At 38.8% G+C, this 21,244-nt stretch overlaps 1 protein-coding gene across 1 annotated transcript; it reads right to left on the minus strand.

Annotated features, from left to right (window-relative positions):
- Nucleotides 1-213: 213 nt before the first annotated feature.
- COQ2 (coenzyme Q2, polyprenyltransferase) lies at nt 214-21,004 on the minus strand. The gene is made up of 7 exons (XM_074324104.2): nt 20,710-21,004; nt 11,929-12,095; nt 7,819-7,940; nt 6,411-6,496; nt 4,870-5,003; nt 2,685-2,873; nt 214-880 (listed from the first exon to the last, which is right to left on the minus strand). The coding sequence occupies exons 1-7, from the start codon at nt 20,999-21,001 to the stop codon at nt 716-718; spliced, it is 1,155 nt and encodes a 384-aa protein (XP_074180205.2). The 5' UTR covers nt 21,002-21,004; the 3' UTR covers nt 214-715.
- Between the last annotated feature and the right edge of the window lie 240 nt (nt 21,005-21,244).

Genomic DNA, 21,244 nt, shown 5'->3' on the forward strand with positions numbered 1-21,244 from the left:
GCTGTGCTGAGAACATTCTGAAGGGGGCAAGGGAGGAAATAGCACACTTAATCAATATGCTACTATCCTATGAATTACAAGCAGATAAGATAAAAAAAGAAATAAATAGGAATTAGTTTCTGGTGACTGCCTGCCCATTCTGGTCACTATGGCTGAACACCCTGGATTTCCCAAATAAATGTGAGGGTTGGTAACGACAGTATTCCGTATGGGTATAGCAGGTGAAGTTTTTTATTTACTTAAACTCTCCTAAAATATAAAAAACAGAATGGTTTTCTGAATTACAGCTTCTGGCAGGGAGTACAGGTCACAAAAAAGCACAATAAACCCCCACTTTCTGTAGTAGCTTTTATTTTTTCCTAAAAAAGAATCCATTTTCCTACATTCATTTAGATGAGATACACATGATTTCTTTTAAAGTGCCAAAATGCATACGGTTCCCATAACTACAGACGAGCACTGTAATGAGAAGAATGCAGCAATTTAAATATTCAAGATCATCTCAAATCCTGAAGAATCCCTGGTTTCTGTGACAGGGGAAAAATTTTGCTAGTAAATATTTGAGATAAAATCCAGGCAAATAACTCTTCATCTTCTGGTTCTTAATTCTTTAACATATGGTAAGACTGCTTATTCAAATCTAATTATATGGTAACAACACCTGAGAGTGTTTTGTAAAAGTTTGTATTAAAAATGCCTCGATAAACTTCATTTGCTAATTTTCTATTTTACTATCTATATTTTTCTTCGTTTCATCTGTCTTCTTTTCCTTCCACAAGTTCCCGAGGACAATCCCTAAAAAAACCATTAGTCCTATTGTTCGGTTGGAGGCAAATTTATCCCAACAATCCTCAGGTCTGTGGATGTCTAGACTGTAAATCTGTAAAAGAACACAATGCTGCATTAGTACCGAGTATGGACTTTTGGCATCACCAGTAAACACATCAAGACTGAGATTAGCCCTGTGATAGAACTTTGAGCAATGGGAAGCCCTTAATGTACCCCAAACAGTTTCCCAATGTAGACAAAATCTACCATACGTCTCACTGGGTATCAGCTAAGCTGTGTCCTAAAAACTTTCCCATGAGGGGTGCATGAATGCTTTGAGAGGCAACCCAAGCTACTTTCAGTTTTATTTAGAAAGCTCTTCCTTTTACTGAGATCTAAAATCTACTCCCTACAGCTCATACCTTCTAGTTCTAGCTTTATTCTTCAGAGTGGTGTTTCTCAAAGGAGAACAAGTCACATTTGGGCAGGACAACTCCATTGTGCAGGGCTGTTCGGTACGTTGAAAGATATTTAATATACCTGGCCCTCACCCACTCAGCGCCTGTACTGAGCTCTCTCAGTTTCTTCATGATAACCCAAAATACCTCCATACATGTGTAAACCTCCCTCCTATCGTGCCCACATAGAGAAGGGAATCTAGAGACCTAGATTTGCAGCTGGTGACGTAGGACATACTCCCTTTTCTCCATGGTAGTCCTGCAAACATACCAGGACAGTTTCATGCCCCCGTCTTTCTCTTCCCTAGGCTTACGCATCTGCATTCAACTATTTCTTATATGGCCTGCACACTTAAAATCATCATAATTTCCTTTCTTTTCAAACACTGGAAGGCTATGTCCATCTTAAAATACTGTGCCGAGGACTGGAGAGAGGACCACAAATGCACTTGTGAATATAAAGTGGGTTCCAAATATCTGTTACCGTATTTGATGGTCCTAATTTTTTCCTTTCTCTGATAATATCCAGGTACTTAAATATTGCTTATTCTGACCAGATAATTAACTGATGAGGACAACCTCATGGAACTGAGCTATGATCAAAGGGGATGCTGAGAAATTCTGAGGAGGAAAATGATGAAATCTGGAGAATCCTGGAGAATCACCAATTCATATCTTTTAGCTTTCCTACTGAAGAAAACAATGAAGGTGATACAGTATGGGATTTACTTTATGAAGATTGGATTTTAGTTTCCTTCACACGTGATGCAAGTCTTGCTTACACTGATAGCTTGCAATAATCTGTATAAAATACACCTAAATACAGATTCACTAACATCTGTTCAATTCTGATAAAATAAAATAATGGTAACACCGATGCAAAAATACTGTCTATTTATAAGCAATCTACTTAATTAAAATTAGATTTAGTTCATTCATTTTACAAAAATCAATATTGTGGATTCCCAATATAAGCTTGTGGGGGCTGGGGTGTTGACAGTTTCCTACTATTTAGGCAGAACTGACATGGTACCATTTCATGACTTATCTGGCCTTGGTTTCTATGCGAGTGGGACCCAAACCTATGAATAATTAGTTTGCTAACCATCATCACTAGAAGTCCACATTTTTAAAACAGCTGTGTTGATCAGTTGCTTTCAGAGTAATTCAGCTCAACCCACAACCTTCAGATACCACTGAAATTTTTCCAGACATAAATCAGAACTAATTCTAGAAAAATCAGAGGAGAAAATATCTGTTTAGTTTTACATTACTTCTCTAAAATAATACAACTATCTCTTCTAGATGATAAATTGGGGCAGGGGAGGGGCTGGTTCAAGGCAGTACAAGCCAAGTGTTTGTTTGAAGAAGTATCCTGCTACGAAACACAGAGGTCGCTTTGTTTAAATAGTATAATTTATACCAAGAAAAATGAGGGGAAAAATAAGAGGGTCGAACCTGGTGAGCCAGATGGGCTCCGACAGCAGCCAGAGCCGTGTAGTAGGGCGCGGTCTGACCACTGTTCACTCCCACCAGGCTCAGGGCCCCGAGCATCGCCACACTGAAGCCACTCAGCCACTGCTTGGTCTTGTCACGGAACAGCAGTGCCGTGGACTTAATGCCAATCAGAGCATCATCTCTCTTGTCCTAATGTCAGAAAATAAGAAATTGCCTGCTTTTATTGACATACCATAACATTTACCATTTTGAAGTATATAGTTTGGTGGTTTTAGTGTATTCAGAAGGTTGTGCAATCATCAACCCTATCTAATTCCAGAGGAAATTGTCTTTTAAAGAACATTGATATAGAAACATAAAGACACACCATGAACTGTGAAAGATGACAGTTAACTCAGAAACATGTGTTGATCTGTAATGAATATGCAGGCCAAATCAAAGTTAAATGTTACTGCTAAAATTATCTTCCAGCTCTATTTCTACAAGTCATTGTATTTCTTATAACTCTACAATGACTTTTAACTATACTTTTACTACATTAGAAGTAAAACTCAACTCCAATTCTTCACATAGCTCCTCCTTGCTAGAGTTCTCAAATCTCAATAATTTCCCGTACATTTTAGTTCCCATCTTGACAAAAATCACAGATGTAGAAAATGGTCACTTACTATCTAACCATATCCATTCACTTTTACTTCTAGCTCAATTTTTTTCCTTGCCTCTTCCCCTCAAATCCTTCCTGTTTACGTAGAGCTAGGTTTTGATGATACACTCACATCTAGCTGACTGGTCTCCTCCAGCAACTTTATTTGTAAGCATTTCCATATACTGTTGTAATTATGGTTCTGTGGTATTAGGAGCTGCATGCTGAGCTCTGCACCCACTTGCAGGCAGAGAGCTATCTTTTGGAGTCCCCAGTCCAAGTGAAAATGAGTGTGGGGTGTGTGTATGTTTTTCCTTTCAGACTGCAAGCACCTAGAGGGTACAAACTGTGTCTTTAATTATGTGGACCACAAAAGTGTCAATGAGAACGTGGTGTTTTACTAAAGAAGTTAATCTAATTAGAGTACCATTATCCTGACCACTGGTTCCAGAGCTTACTGCAGAAAGTAGTCAGTCAAGTTTCTAAACTGCTAGTCAAGTTTCACTTCAGGAAATCAGGCTTATTATAGACCTGGCAAACTTTTTCACGATAATACAAATGTAGTGGTGGAAAGGGATTAATGACAGAAAGCAGGATGAGATCCAGAAAGAAATATTAGAAAAAATTTCATTAAATTATGACATATTCTTTAAGTAAAGGATTGAGAATACATAATTATATTTCAGAAAATATTGAGAAAAAATCCTTTTTACAAAGTTCATAACCATAAAAGGAAAATTAAGAATAAACTAAGAAAAGCAAAAAAGGATTTTTTTATTAAACATAAAAAAAAGGCAATATTGAAAGCTATAAAAATGTTTATATCCTTAGTAACTTAGTAACACCACTCCTAAAAATTTACTCGGAAAGTTCATAGTCATTAAAACATTAGTAATTAGAATGTTATTTATAATTGCGGAAACTCAGAAACAACTGAAATGGCCAAAATAGACAAATTGTTAACTTAAAAAAAATTATGGCATATTAAATCAATGGACTACTGTACAGTCTTAAAGATATAATGACAAAAAATAGGTAAAAATAAGGGAAAATGTATATTATCTACACTAGGTAGTAAAAGCTGCCTAGTACAATGATTAGCGGCATTGACAAAAGGGCAGGAGAGGGTAGCGGTTAAAAGCACTGACTCTGCAAACTGTCTGGGTTCAAATCTCAGCTCTGCCATCCACTAATTGTGTGACATGGACAAACTACTTCTCTATATGTTTCCTCATCTGTAAAATGAGGATAATAAAAGTACCTTCCTTGCAGGTTGTTATGAGGATTAAATTAGTATTTGTAAGGTATTTAAAACAATACCTGGCATATAGTAAATATTATTTAAATTATTGTAAATAAAATAAATGAGTTTATCTCTTTGGCAAATATATGTACACATGACAGAGAAGTATTTTGCTGGTGCCATGGAAGTGTGAATCATTTTCTTTTTAGAAAAAAAACACTTTCCCTTTAATTAGGTTCTTAAAGTTTTTTAAAAAAACAACTAAACCAAAGTTAAGAAAAAAGTTGATATTTCTTTACCTGATGGGCATAGATAGTATCATATATTAGAGTCCACATAATTCCAGAAAAATAAAGAGGCAGGCAAACAGATGGATCACAGGAGCCCTTGATAGCAGACCATCCAAGTAATGCTCCCCAATTAAAAGTCAACCCTACAATGAGTAAAACAGGAAGAGAGGAAAAGTCTAGATGTACTTCAAATTCCAAAGGGAAGGAGAGGGGCATCAGCATGTATTAAGTGTTTCTGTATATTAGGCTCTGTGTATGCTCTTTTCTAATACATTTCTTCCTTAAATTCTCTCAGCTCTCTGTGGTAGTTATTAGCTACACTTTAGAAAAACAAAAACAAGTTTAGAGAGGTTAATTAACAATTAAAATAATACAGCTGATAGAAACCCTAATCAGTTTCATGAGAACGTTTATCTTACTTAGTATGATGCCTGGCACAGCCCATAAATGGCAGATGCTGGGGACTGAACTTAGACCAAAGTCAAAATCCTGTGATCTTTCCATTATCACTCCACTTCCCCTGTAAGCTACAGAAACAAGAGGATAGACAGGAATCCTTATTTATTCCATAAGCCCATCCTCTCTGAGAACTGTAAACATCTACACGCTATCAACTCCTAACTAAATCTCTATGTACAAGCCTGATCACTTCCTTAAGCTTCGGACTAGACAATGAACTGTCTGGTGGACATCTCTACCTGCAAGTCCCTCAAGTACCTCAAACTCAGTGGGTCCCAAACGTCTTTTCTCAGAAACCCTTTTTCTCCTCCTATGTTGCCAATTTCCACTCAGAATCTCTCAACTGACGAAGGGCCTCTCCTTTGTGTTCACACAGCACGCATGCAGGCCAGTACAATGCCCTGGAATGGCCTGTTTATCTACTGTCTTCTTCTCTAGTTCCTTCAAGATGGTAAATGTATTTTAGTCATCACTTTTATTTTCTTAGTACCTACTGCAATTCCTGACACAAAGTACAAGTCAGGTGTCCAATAAATATTTGAAGTAAATACGAGTATCCAGCTTTCTTAATATTATCTTAAGATAGGAAACGCATATCCTCCTTTTACCAAAAGATTCCCAAGTCAGTTGAGAATATAATGTCCTATATTTTTTAAATAATAAAAAGAAACATAACATTGAGTGAGAGAATCTTATAAAAAAGGTAAATATTTGACCACAATTTTCCAAGTAAGACTCACATTGATTCTTGGAGTGTCTTTTGGTTCTTTTATTTACTGGAAAAAAAATAGTTCAAAGAACTAGACTAGTTCTAGGAACACTCTTAAATTAATCTAGGAATAGAATAGAAAATACTAGTAAATATTTTTGCAATAGATTGACTTACCTACTTACCCATCTTCCTCTAATTGTCTTTTAAAACATGAAAATCTATTCTTGGTTTGGAAAATTTTATGACTGACTTGACATTTTATCTCCGACACATTATATATACATATATTATATCTGAAGGTATAGTTTCAGATATAATATCATACATATATACAATGTGTATGAATCAAAAGAAATACTTATAGTTATTTCAAACTCACCCAAGACTAATTGAGGCCAGTATGTAATTCTTTTCATTAGTGGGTAGGTGATGACAAGAAGTAGGGATGCTGCTCCTAGAGCTATACTGAAATCAAGAAAAACCATTAAAAAGATTAATAGCATTTTTAGATTACAAATAACTAAGACAACAATAGTAACACTAATTGGGAAAATGATTTATCTTAAAATTACATTGTTTGTTACGTAAATTTCTCTTCCTGGACTTTGATTAGGATAAAGGGTGATTAAAAAATAGTTATTAAATTTATTGGGGTGACACTGGTTAGTAAAATTACATAGGTTTCAAGTGTACATTTATATTTTAAGTGTTATAAAACAACCAAACAAAATAACAATAGCCAACACATATAGTACTTTCATGGATTAGGCACTGCTCTAACTGCTTTATATATATTAACTCATTATTATCACCACCAGAACCTTAAGAGGTTGGTTTTATTCTACTTGTTTTTTGCAGATGAGAAAACTAAAGCACAGAGAGATTAAGTAATTTGCCAACTGTCATACACTGAGTCAGTAGTCGGCACCCAGGATTCAAACCTAAGGCAGAGACCAACTTATTACCCACCATATGCTACTGCCTCTCTAAATTCTGTGCTCAAACATTAAGACAGCTAGTAAACTGAGACGTCCTGACAGAGAATTCGAGTCAAGCTATCGCTCCCTAGTTGTACAACAGGGTATTATTTTCTAGAAGAGGATAAGCCTCTATGAAAGGATGATAACTTAAGATGTTCCTCAAAGCTCACCTAACACCACCCTTCCAGGAATAACCTTCCAAAGTGTTCATACGACCGATGCTAGCAGGGCAACATATACAATTAAGTCTAGTCTCTATAAAGGAATGCTTATTTGCTGACTTCCTCCTCTTTTTTGTCTTATTGAAGCACTTTGTAATCAGCCGTCTGATGCACAGAAGTTTAATTCTGTCTCTGTTTAAGAGACACAGGAATGAGTTCTTTCACTTTTTATTCTGTCATGGATTAGGAACATGACTCTGGGAAAGATCGGTTCCTCTTTTTGCAATATAATCACTTCTGCTTCTATGTACTTCAGAGATACTATCAGGGTGAGTAAAATTAAACATACAGGTCTATACACACACATTCACTCATGCATCTAGAAAACCTATGAAGTGCCTTGTGTCCCTGAGGAATATGCAGGGCAAGTACCGAATAAATTAAATGCTGAGCTCTTAATTCCTTTAGCTGAAAGCATTCTTGATTTTACAATGTGTGGTGACTTACACTTGCTAATTTATAGATGCTTGACAGGCAGCCAATAAACAACTTTGTGATAAAGGTACTTCAATTTTATTTTATTCTTTCTTCTTCCACTTCAAAGGAGAGATTTTATATGTGATTATGAAAAACACATTTACTGTACCTGTAGTAATTCAGACACAGAAGAATACTCAGCGCCAAGGTCAGCTGTCCCCCAAGGAAAACAAAGGATTGAAAAGTTGAAATGTCTCCAGCAGCTATTGGGCGACTTGCTGTTCTTGCAACCTTAACACATAAAAACAGATACCTTAGTGTCGTGTAATGTCTCAACTATTTACTTAAACATTCCCTCAGGAGACTGGCCCATGGTAAGCATTAAGGCAGAATTATGAATAAAAGGTGAAATCAACATTGGAAAGTACTGCCAAGAATCAAAACTTGATATTTAAAATAGCTTTGAAAAGAACTAAAAATTCCCACCACTCATCCCCCTTTACTTCCATCTCCCATCCCCATCTCCAAACAAAACAAAGCAACTTCCTCATCTAGTTATTTAACTACTCAGTTTAGCCAGTATTATGTTCAATTTCCATAGAGAAAAGAGAGACAATAATAATGAGTATTCTCAGGAAAGAGAAAATTGCAGTGCATGTTCAATAAGGCTGATAACCTCATGACTGTCTCAGCACTGCAATCAGAAATCAGATGTGGAGAAAGAAAGGAGACAGATTACCTGGGTTTGAAAGTGGGAGAGTGGGAGAGCTTCTGCCAGGGTATTTAGGAATGGGTCTGTTATTTTATATTAGCTGTACCCAAATATAAAGGGCAAACACACTGTAAGAATATGAACAGACAGAGCAATTGTGTGAACAAATAATATATATTAATTTGTTCTTTTCCTTCCAAGAGATTATGAAATGTGATTATTCTAAACTCAACCACAAATAAAGAATTTTCAACATTGTTAAAAGTAAAGAACTCAGGATCTGGGATCAGAGAACCCCCCAAAATTTGAATCCAATCCCATCACTTACTAGCTTTGGGAATTTTGGCAAATTACTAACCTCTCTTGGGCTTAGGTTGCTTACCTATTAAAGGAGCGAAGGAGAGAAGGAGAAAAAGAACAAAGAGAGGTAATAATAGCACCTACCTCATAGAGTAAATGCAGTTTCTGAAGCATATAGGTATGCAACAAATATTATTTATATTTAATATAGCATATTTTTGTATGATTTATATCAAGGGTTAGCAAACAATGGTCTGTGGACCAAATCTAGCCTACTGCCTGTTTTTGTATGGCCTGTGAGCTAAAACTGGTTTTCACTTTTTCAGATGGTTGAAAACAAATTTTAAGAAAATGTGACACATGAAAATAGTATGCAATTCAAATTTCAGTGTCCAAAAATAAAGTTTTATTGAAAAAGAGACACATCATTTGTTTATATATTGTGTATGGCTGCTTTCACACTCCAACAGAGTCAAGCAGTTGTAACAAAGACGGTACGGCCCACAAAGGCTAAAATATTTATTACCTGACTCTCTACAAAAAAATTTTGCTGACCCTATTTATAGCATGCTTTACTCTGCAATAAATCAGCTTGTCAAACTATAATGATTTATCCTGGTTAAAGTGCCAGACTGGATCTTCTGTCCTGGACTTGGTTCCTGTAATTTCAATTGGAAATAATATTCTTATATGGGTTCTTATATGGGTTTCAGGATGTTGTGATTATTCCAATTAGTAGCTGAGTGTTTACAATGTGCCACTCACTATTCTAAGAGTTATATATGAGGCGTCACATCGTATCATTGAATCCTCATACCCCTGTCTTTTAACCACTCACAAGGTCTTGCTACGTCTAAGCCTTAGGAAACTTATGTGAACAAATAACATTTATTTGTTCAATAACTTTCCAAAGTCACAGGTAGCACCGTAGCAAGTCAGTCGTGTTCCACTAACCACACGACTAACCACAAGACCACACTACCCCTTCAGTACAGTAATACTTGCCTAGCTAAATTTGAAAGATGAAAATAAACAGGCACTCCATCAAAACACTAAAAATCATGTAACATGATGATCAAACATATTCCATGTCGTTTTTATGAAACCAGAATGCTCACAGCTTACAAAACCAAATCATTAATACCTGTGCATTGAGATTATTTCAATGTTTTATGGACCTAATGTTTATCACATGGCTAGATTATATACATCAACAGAACTTGCTTAACTCAGATACCCTAATAGCAACCCACTTAAAATCTTGAGCCAGAAACATATCCTTAACGATATATAGCCTTTAAGAAACTGTGAGGTAAGCATTACCATTTGGCCAAGTTTTTTAACTCATCCTTTAAAAGAGATGCACGTAACATTTTAAAATTCATGTTAGCAAAACCACCTCAATAGCTATAAAACACTCACTTATGTACTGTGTTGTAAGTCAATATAGAATCTAGAGTCTTCTAATCAAGGGAAAGTAGAATGGGGAAGATGTAAGATATATAATCAGTTCCCTTTTATCTAGGGAAAAAAAATCACTTAAGAGGTAACTAAAATGGCCATATTTTGTTAATTAAAAAAGTGGAAAAAGTTTGTTGGTTTGAATATATTATTGAATTAAACTTTTTCTTTTGAGGTAACTGGATTCACATGCAGTCATTTTTTCAAATCTCTGTATTTTAAAAAACATAGAGATCCCATGCACCCTTCATCAAGTTCCCCCAAGGGTAACATATTGCAAAACTACAGTACAATATGACAACTAGTATTTGGATATTAGCTGCTCCAAACATGTTCAAGAATTATTTTGAAATGATATATACCAGAAGCCTCATTCACATTGTGATGCAGAATGAAATACCAACCAGATGTGTGAACCCCCAAATCAAAAAAGTATGCATCTCCCGGCACGGATCAAGGCATCCACACTGGGTCAGTGGGGCACAGAGAAGCTTCTCCATGCAGTTCCTGCCACTCTGCCACTATCCTATTCTGCAGCCATAAGCAAATCTCAGGGTTCAGGTGGTCAAGCATAATATACTTTATCTCAAAGCCATAGCATGCCTCTGTACCTTCACCCTCCAGCACACCCTTTTCTTGCTATCCTATTCTGAAACAGTTCAAAGGTCACCCCCTGAAAGTCCTCTCTGAGCTGCTCCCGTAAGCTAAGGCAAGTGGTCTTCAGTAAGTCCCCTCGTGGACACCATACGATAGTGCTGCTGTGTTATAACGACTAAACTGTGAGGTCAGAATGTTCTTTCACCCATGAAATCCGAGAACCTATCACGGTGTCTCACACACAGCAAGTATTCAATAAATGTGTTTTGAATTAAAAAACATATTGTGATACTGTTCTATAAACTAAAAATCATTTTAGGTGTACCTTGTTTAAGGAAACTTTAGACTTACATGAAAGACAAATTAAAAATGATTATTAACTTTATATCAGTGTACATGTAAGATTATTTATTTTATATAATTTACCATGCGTTTCTTTTAAATTGAAAGTTTACTTGATTATTCACTCAAGTACTTAATGATCTTGTACTTGTTATTGCATGGCTGCTAGGATAAAAGGCAAACAAGATGGACCTTTCCCTTGAGAAGATAATGGTCTGTTGAGGAACAAAGAAGTAATTATACACGTGTTAGAATATGCATAGAAAGTAATCCAGAGGAATATGTATCAAACTTTAACTGGAGTTTTCTTCTGGGGTTGGGGGAGGAAATAAGGAGAGCTTGCACTTTCTCTCCTTTCTATTTTTGTACTGTATGAATTTTTCAGAATAAACAAGTGTTTTTTTTAAAGCAGAAAAAAGGATATAATTATGTTTTTTGAAGAAATAATTATAGCAAATGCTAATAGGGCTGCGTTAGTTCATCTAAATTAAGATTTGATTTACATATGAACAGTATGGCTCCAACATCTATCTCAAAGGAAGGGATGACAGTTCTTTTAGATACTCAAAGGTTCAGATGGACTTTTTACCTTCACTCCTAACATCCTTACAGCAGCCTTCTAAACCTTAATTCATTTTGTAAAAATGAAGTACACACCTTGCCCCCATGGCCGCTCTTGTGTCGAGAAAGGAAGTACACTGCACTTTGTAACACCAGATGTTCAACTGATATGGGCACTGCTCATGCTGGATTGCAGTGAGGACACTAAATGATCCTGTTGCTTGATGTGGCATTCAAACGTAATGGCACCACGTTACTCTGCAGAATTGAGAGGAGGCTCTCTGGTCCTTTCCAGGACAAAACTACCTTTTTATCGTAATCCCGGTCCCACATGTCGTTAATAGTACAGCCTGCTCCACGCATCAGAACAGCTCCAGTGCCAAAGAGGGATAGCATGTACCAATCTGGAAAACAGCCTGGTTCAGCTGCCAAACCAATGCTCCAGGTACACGGCAGATACAGAAGCCAGGTTCCTAAGCAAAAATAAAAAGACAGAAAAGGTACAAATTTAAGTTAGTTAACTGTTTTCATTTGTTTAAACACCGCATCCCAAAGAATTAAAGAACACAAAGTTAAAAACACATCACAAAACTGAGACAATAAATTTGCAACTCCTCACAAAGGATTATTCTCCGTATTATGTAGGGTTCTTAGAAACTGAAGAGAGATCAATAAGTAGTCCAACTAAAAAAAGGACAAAAAGCATGATAGAACTTCACAGAAAGAAATATGAATGGCTCTTATACATATGAAAAGATAACTGACTGAAATACACACTGAGTTAACATTTTTCACCCATCAGACTGACAAAACCCAACGTCTGACAACACACCTGGAAAGTGGGATACTTTCTTGTATTTCTGATGAAGTTACGAAATGGCCCAACCCTTAAGGAAGAGAACCTGAAAATTTGGTGTGTGTGTGTGTGTGTGCCCACGCACACACACATATAAAACACATACATTTGAATGTTAGTATGTTCATAGACCATGTTGGGAAGGCTATATTAGAAACTGATAATAGCTGTCTTTAGGGCAGGGTAACTGGTTGGCTGGGAGAGAAGGGTGGGAGACTTAGTTTTCACTCTACACTTTTGTACCTTCTGAATTTTGTATCATATGCATGTACTACCTGCTCAAAATAGTAAAACTTTCTTTACTGTTATTAATATAATACAATAAAATGGTTTTGGGGTAGGGAGATTACTAGTGTACTGTTTTTTTAATATTTTACAACTATACACACAAATGGGATTAGTTCTTGGCACTTAGCCCATAAACGAGATGAATTAAGCTAAAACCAAATACAGTAGTCCTCCCTCATCTACCAGGGATACGTTCCAAGTCCCCCAGTGGATGCCTGAACCCATGGATAGCACTGAATCCTTTATCTATGTTTTTCCCTATATAGACATACATACCTATGATAAAGTTTAATTTATAAATTAGGTATAGTAAAAAATTAAAAACAATCACTAATAATAAAATAGAACATTATAACAATATACTGTAATAACAGTTACGTGAATATCATCCCTTGTTTCAGGGGCTCCCCTGCTGTAGTCTTTGTATAAGCTCAGTGCTTTCTGGCACAATACGCTGCTGTCGATTGGAACATGTTTCCATTTAGTATCTGCCAGATGCTAAAGTACATTAAACTTTAAAGTTCATTCTTCCTCATCTATGAATGAGGGGAAAGAATATGTACCTTTCAGAGTTGCTATGAGAAGATGATATTGGTGATGATGAAAACAAAAACAATAACAATAAATACATAGTGCTCACTGTGTGCCAGGTATTGTCATATAACACTTTTGATTCTCACCACAAATCTATGATATAGACACTATTTTTATTATACACATTTAACAAATACAGAACTGAAGCATAGAGAAAGTAATATGCCCAAGGCCACACAGGCAAAACGTGGCAGAGCTGGAATTGAAATCCAGGCATTCTGGCTCTAGTCTGTCCGAAGGCCAATGCTATCATATCACTCTGCACACCTAAATCTCCACATACCCCTAAATTCTTATTGTTCTTTTGCCCTTCTGACTCTCAGCAACATTTTTTTGTCTCCCCTATGACACTTTCATTGTATTTTATTCCATGAAGAAAGATGCAGAGGTGGTAAGGATACAGATAGGTTTTAGAAAGAAATGTTTACTGTAGAAAAAGGGAAAACTCTCTGGGAGATTAAAGACAATTATCAAGTTTTGATAGGTGATGGGCAGACCAAAGAACCTGGATAAATGGAGTCTAAGAGTCAGTCACTAATTACACATTATCTTTAAGACAACATAATCACCCATAAATTCAGTAAAATAAAAATTACACCACCAATTTAATGGAAAGAGTGCCACCTGCTGAAACTTCCTGAAATAATAGTTCATGGCCCATTTGAAAGAAGTTGTATGTAATTCATGCTGAAAAACAATAAAACACACTTTGATTTATGAAGATAACAAGATTAAACTTCAACAAAGTAAAACAATGAACATAAAATTATCCCGCAAAAGAATTTAAATAAAGAAATATCAAACCTGGATTGTACTACTGTCAATTTATTGCTCCTGGCATACACAGGGGCTCAAAAAATGTTTGATGAACTGTAACACAGAACTATTAATGAATTGCCTTAAAAATCCTTCAATCATCACCTCAGTAAGAACCAAAGGACACAGGCTGTTATCTTTTAACACACCCTGTTTCCCTGAAAATAAGACCTAGCTGGACAATCAGCTCTAATGCGTATTTTGGAGCAAAAATTAATATAAGACCTGGCATTATATTGTATTATATTACATTATACTATACTATGTTATGTTATGTTATGTTATATTATATAAGACAGGGTCTTATATTATAGTAAAATAAGACCAGGTCTTATATTAATTTTTGCTCCAAAAGATGCATTAGAGCTGATTGTCTGGCTAGGTCTTATTTTCGGGGAAACACGGTACATAGTAACTATTACCCAATCTTCTCCAATTTCCACTTCTCAAGTAATATTGGCTAACATTCTTGAGCACTTATGTCAGGCACTGTTCTAAAGACTTGACATATATTAATGAATTCTCATGGTAACCTTATAAAGGCAGTATTGTTAGTATCTTAATTTTATAGATGAGAAATGAATAACTTAGTTGAGGTCTCTCAAATGGGCAAAGTGAAGATTCAAACCCAGGAGGTCTGGCTCCAGCTTTATGTAAAACTCCTTTATAGCCTCTTATGTGATGGGGTGGTCTAGCCACTAAAGGAGAAGCCAGAGGTTTATGGAAATGGGAATAATAGCAGCTACTGACCTGTCTTCGATACCCGTAAGCCTACACTGCAGCTCCATGACACAGACCCCAAGAACATAACGGTTGTCAGGCTTCAGATTAGAACTGGGCTTGGAAATTTATGCCTATCAACTTGTATCTGGCCCCAAAATGCAATGGTTCATGATGGCAGGGCTGTTCCTACTATATATTTTGCTTTTATACTTTAATTCTTGAGCGTTACAAACTCTTGGTGCTCTAATCCCAAACAGGTAGTGCATAAGCCTAGAATACCAAAAACAAGGCCTAATTTGGGGCCTTGGCTGGGAAAAGGTGGAGAAAATGTATCTATTCATTTCAACGTATTTCCATACACTGCAGTGGCAAATGTCACCATCTGGATTACCTGGAATTCGGCCTCCACCCCTCCTTTGCCATTGTCCATCCTTCTGAAGTCGTTCTTAACCAGGCTGGACTCCCACTATTTGCTACATGCACATGGGGTTCCAGATCAGCTCAGATTTTTAAGTGTTCTAACACTCCACCTTCAGGTCTTTGCAAAAATATTTCCCCCACCAATCAAGATCTCGTCCCTCCTCTGCAAAAAATCTACTTGTCTTTGAGGTACACTTTTTTCTTGACTTTTTCCAGCAATTAAGATTCACAGTAATTACTCTCTTTTCTGCTGTACTATCTGTATTATATCAACTTTTTCAACTAGACTGGGAATCTAGTTTTGTGCTCAAGGGAGAGCAGGGAGCTTCCATACCTCTTTCTATCCCCAAGGCTAGGCGATGTTGTGGTAATTTATTAATTCACTCAGTACTACTGTCAGGCTCTGTTCTAGGCACTAGGTAGAAAAATCCCATATATGTGGAACTTATAATATTGTATTGGAGAAGTCAATTAACAATAAATGCATAAAGTTAGTTAGTAGAAAGTACTATGAAGAAAAATGGGGGCAGTGAAGGGATAGAAGCGAGGTGGTAGGTGATATTTTAAATAGGAAGGTCAGAGGGGAGGATCAAAGATGGTAGAGTAGATAAACACTGTGATTTTGTCTCCTCCCATGAACACATTAAAATTACAACTAAATTATAGAACAATCAAACTGGAAAACCATCTGAAGTCTAGATTAACAGAAGTTTTATAACTAAGGATATGAAGAAGAAGCCACATCAAGAGTGATAGAAGGGGCGGAGACACAGAAACAGGCCGGCCCCAAACTGCCATGTGGTGGTTGAGAATCTGGAAGGTTATCTTGGTCACAGGTTTCCCCTGGAGGAGCAAGGGGTCCCAGCCCCACATGAGGCTCTCCAGCCCAGAGTACTGGTGCCAAGAAGAGGAGCCCGCACAACATCTGGCTGTAAAAAACAGTGGGGAATCTGATCATCTGGAAGGGATGGTAGGCTGTGGGAAACCCAGATGCCCTCTTAAGGGTCCTGCGCACAGACTCACTTGCTTGCAGGCACTCACCCTGGGCTCTGGTGGAGGGACAGTGACGCAGAGGGACATCAGAGACATATGGGAAGTGACTGAGTTGTACGGCTTGAGGCGAGGACTGGAGGGATAGTTGATATTTTCCCTGTGTGGGGTCCTCCTATCATGTGGTTGGTACAACCGATCTGCGTTGAGCCCTTCCTCCAAGACCATGGCCAAATCTGATTTTAAATGGCTCTGATAAGCAATACTCACTCCACCCTGGTAACTCCTTGGGACCTGCCCCACCCAACTCACCCAATGCTAAGAGGCACTTTTTCAGCAAGCAGACAGCACGTATCGCACTCTTTCATGGACAACTATCAGGGGTCTGTAGGCCCGAGATGGGCAGCAACTGGCCTCAGTGTGCTCTGAGACTTTTGCTGAGTAGCTCCATGCTCCACACTGGCACCAAACCAGGATCTGCATTATCCTGGTGACCACAACTAGTCCTACACTGGTGACTTCGTGAGACCCTGCCTAACCCATCTCACGTACTGCACGAGGCTTTATCAGTGGCTGAAACTTAAGGAAGCAGGTAGGTGGCAGGAGACCTAAGGGTATCCTGGCTTTTTGCAGAGGTACCCCAGGCGTGGTACTGGAGGCAGCCGTACTTGGTTCACAGTGTGGCCTCTCCCACGCACCTCCAGGTTTAGCACAGGCAGAGATCAACCATGGTTCATTCACTTTGTAGCTCCTTCAGGTAGTCCCTGACTGGTCACAGGCAGTGGGTGACCTGGGTCTGCACCAGAGCCCCTCCCAAGAAGTCCCAGAACCAACAAACTTGGAGGTTTCACATCAAAGCAGAGCACCACCCAATTAGCCCCACAAGCAGCACACCTAAAGAGCAGTCTCAACAAGCACCAGAGCCTGCTGGGGTGAATCCTGCTCAGTGGGGTAAGATCGCCACACAGTAGCCTGTACGCTGTGGATGTGGCCAAACCCACAGCCAGTCAGCCCGAGGGTCAATCCCACCCACTGATGTGCTAATACCAATCCAGGCTCAATGTAACAGGAGGGTACACACAACCCACACAAGGGACACTCCTGGAGCACCCACAGCAGGTAACCAGGGAGAACTGACACTGGGCCCACAGGGCACCTACTACGTAAGACCACGCAGTCAAGACTGGGAGACATAGCAGTTCTACCTAATACACAGAAACAAACCAGAGAAACAGACAAAATGAGAAAACAAAGAAATGTTTCCCAAACGAGAGAACAGGAGAAAACTCCAAAAAAAGAACTAAAATTGAGGCAAGCAACCTACTAGACACAGAGTTCAAAAGAATGGTTATAGGGATGCTCAAGGAACTTAGTGAGAACTTCAACAGGGATAGCAAGCATAAAAAGACAGAGAAACCATAAAAAAGAACCAGTCAGAAGTGAAGAATACAATAACTGAAGTGAAGAATGCACTAGAAGGAATTGCCAGCAGACTAGATGAAGCAGAGGCTCAAATCAGCGATTTGGAAGACAAGGTAGCAGGACAGCAAAAGGAAAAAAACAATTTTTAAAAACGAGGATCACTTAAGGGACCTCTGGGACAACATCAAGTGCAACAGCATTCGTATTATAGGGGAACCAGAAGGAGAAGAGAGAAAGCAAGGGATTGAGAATCTATTTGAAGAAATAATAACTGAAAACCTGGCAAAGGAAATGGACACACAAGCCCAGGAAGTGCAGAGACTTGAACTAGATGAACCAAACAGGCGCACACCAAGATGCATCATAATTAAAATGGCAAAGGGTAAAGACAAAGAGAGAATCCTAAAAGCAGCAAGAGAAAGGCAACTAATTACTTATAAGGAATCTCCCATAAGATTGTCAGCTGATTTCTCAACAGAAACTTTGCAGGTCAGAAGGGATTGCCATGAAATATTCAAAGAGATGAAAAGCAAGAACCTACAACCAAGATTACTCTACCCAGCAAAGCTATCATTTAAAATTGAAGGACAAAGGGTGGCATGACTTCTCAGTTGCTTAGAGCGCAAGCTCTGAACAACAGGGTTGCTGGTTCGATTCCCACATGGGCCAGTAGACAATGAGCTGTCGCTGAGCTTCCAGAAGAGGCGGTCAGATGGCTCAGTTGGTTAGAGCGCAAGCTCTCAACAAGGATGCTGGTTCAATTCTTTCATGGGATGGTGGGCTGTGCCCCCTGAAAATAAAGACTGAAAATGGCAACTGAACTTGGAGCTGAGCTGCACCCTCCACAACTAGATTGAAGGACAACAACTTGGAGATGATCGGCCCTGGAGCAACACACTGTCCCCCAATACTCCCCAATAAAATTTATTTTTTAAAAAAAATTGAAGGACAGATAAAGAGCTTCCCAGACAAGAAATAGCATAAGGAGTTCACCAATATCAAACCAGTATTACAAGGAATGTTCAAGGGACATCTTAAAGACAAAAAAACAACAACACAAAAAAACCAACAACCAAGAAAACAAAAACAAAAAAAAGATAACAAATATGAAAAATAAAATGGCAATAACTACATATCAATTAACAATTACTCTAAAGTAAATCGATTAAATGCTCCAAATGAAAGACATAAGGTGGCTGAATGGATTAAAAAAAAGAACACTTACATATGCTGCCTACAAGAGACTCATTTCAGATTGAAAGACACACATTTCATGAAAATGGAAATGAAAAATAAAAGCTGGCGTAGCAATGCTTATACCAGACAAAATAGAATTTAAAACAAAGGCTATAATAAGAGACAAAAAAGAACCCAGTAATCCCACTTCTGGGTGTTTACCCAAAGAAACCCAAAATGCTACCATGTTTCCCTGAAAATAAGACTTAGCCGGACCATCAGCTCTAATGTGTCCTTTGGAGCAAAAATTAATATAAGACCCGGTATAATATAATATACTGGCTCTTATTTCAATATTTGCTCCAGAAGACGCATTAGAGCTGATGGTCTGGCTATGTCTTATTTTCAGGGAAACACGGTAATGTGAGGGGACATGTGCTTCCATATGTTCATTGCAGCATTGTTTACAATGGCCAAGATATGGAAGCAGCCTGGGTGTCCATCGATGGATAAATGGATAAAGAGAAGGTGATACATATATACAATGAAATATTGCTCGGCCATGTAAGGGAATGGGTTCTTGCCATCTGTGGGGGGATGGATGGACCTGAAGGGTATTGTGCTGAGTGAAGTATGTCAGGCAGATGCAATGCGATTTCGTTTATATGTGGAATCTAAAGAATAAAATAGACAAAGAAACAAACGCATAGATATAGAGAACATTTTGATGGTTGCCAGATGGAGGGGTAGTTCGGGGGGTTGGTGAAAAAGAGGAAGGGATTAAGAAGTACAAATTGGTTGTTACACAGTAGTCACGGGGATGTAGGGTATAACATAAGGAATATAGTCAATAATACGGTAATAACTATGTATAGTACCAGGTGGGTACTAGACTACTCAGGGGTACTACTTCTGAAATTATATAAATGTCTCACCACTATGTTGTACACCTGAAATTAATATAATATTAAATGTCAACTGTAATCAAAATTTTTTTTAATTGGGGGTGAGGTGAAGGGGAATAAAAGATCCAAATGTCCAGGTATAGAACAAATAAGTCATGGGGGTGTATTAATAATATACAGCATAGGGAATACGGTCAACAATATTGTGATAGTGTGATACGGTGTCAGATGGTTGCTGGACTTATCACGGTGATTACTTCTTTAGGTATATAAATGTTGCATAACATTCAAATGTACATCTGAAACTAACACAGATGTAACACATATAAATATGTTATCTATATTTTTAATAAAAATCTTTTAAAAAATAAATAGGAAGGTCAGGGAAATCCTCAGGAGGCAATTACGAGCTGATAGGCAGTCCATATATGTTGCATTCAAATGAATTAAACCTTTCTTTGTGGTATGAGTGGTGCAAGGCAAAGAGCTAGAATTCAGCATCAAAACACTAGGTTCATCTGGTCTGGCTCTGCCCAAGACTCTCGATTCCCTCCGCGTCTTTATTGTCTTATTTGCTGTGGGAGCCTTACAGGATTAGGGGAAGGCTCAAACATTATGAATGTGGAAGTGCTCCAATACTGTAAATCTGTGCAGATGCAGATACACACGCACAGAACTTCTGCTCGATTCACTACTTGGACAAGGATTGTGGAGAGCATATTTTGCCTGGCTCAAGCGCTCAGGATTCCGAGGGACGCGAAGGCAAGCAGGTCACTTCCGCGATCGTCGGGTCCGGGTGTCTCAAGAGTAAACGGCGCCTGGAGCTCCGGCTTTTGGGCTCCATTTCCTTTACGCTCGCAGCCTCCCGGACCCCCCGCGCGGCGCGCCCGCACTCACCAATGGGCTTGTCCAACCGCATGAGGCGCAGGTAGGGTTGCAGAGGGCGGGGCGCCGAGTTCACGACAGCCGCGGCCGATAGGCTGAGCCGACGCCGGCGTGGCCCCTGTCCCGCCGAGGGCCGCCAGTCCCCCGTGCGGGGCGCGCCAGCCGCGCGCGCGAGGGCCAGGGAGCGGCCGCCGGAGCCCCGCAGCCATGCCTGCCTCACGACACGCAGGCCCCGCGCGAGCCCCACGCCGCCCAAGCTCAGCATGGCGCTTGGGAGGCGTGGCCTCGTGGGGCCTGACGTCATTCCAGGGCGTCAGGTTATGGGGAGGCTTGTGCAGTGACGTCGGTTCGGACAGCGCTGTGGCCCGAGGTTTTGAGTAACTTGCAATAGGGATTATCATGGTCACGTTACTCTGTAAGGGGGGGGGGGGCGGTCCCCTAGGTACTTTGCATAAAATGAATTCCTATTATCAGCTTTCTCAATAAATGAGAAAGGATAGTGTTTACGCGTACGGAACAGTTCTAACAAAAATCCCCAAACCTAGTG

Source organism: Rhinolophus sinicus, chromosome 1, assembly GCF_057876585.1.
Source record: "Rhinolophus sinicus isolate RSI-liver-muscle chromosome 1, RSI-T2T, whole genome shotgun sequence".
In the NCBI taxonomy this organism is placed as follows: Eukaryota; Metazoa; Chordata; class Mammalia; order Chiroptera; family Rhinolophidae; genus Rhinolophus; species Rhinolophus sinicus.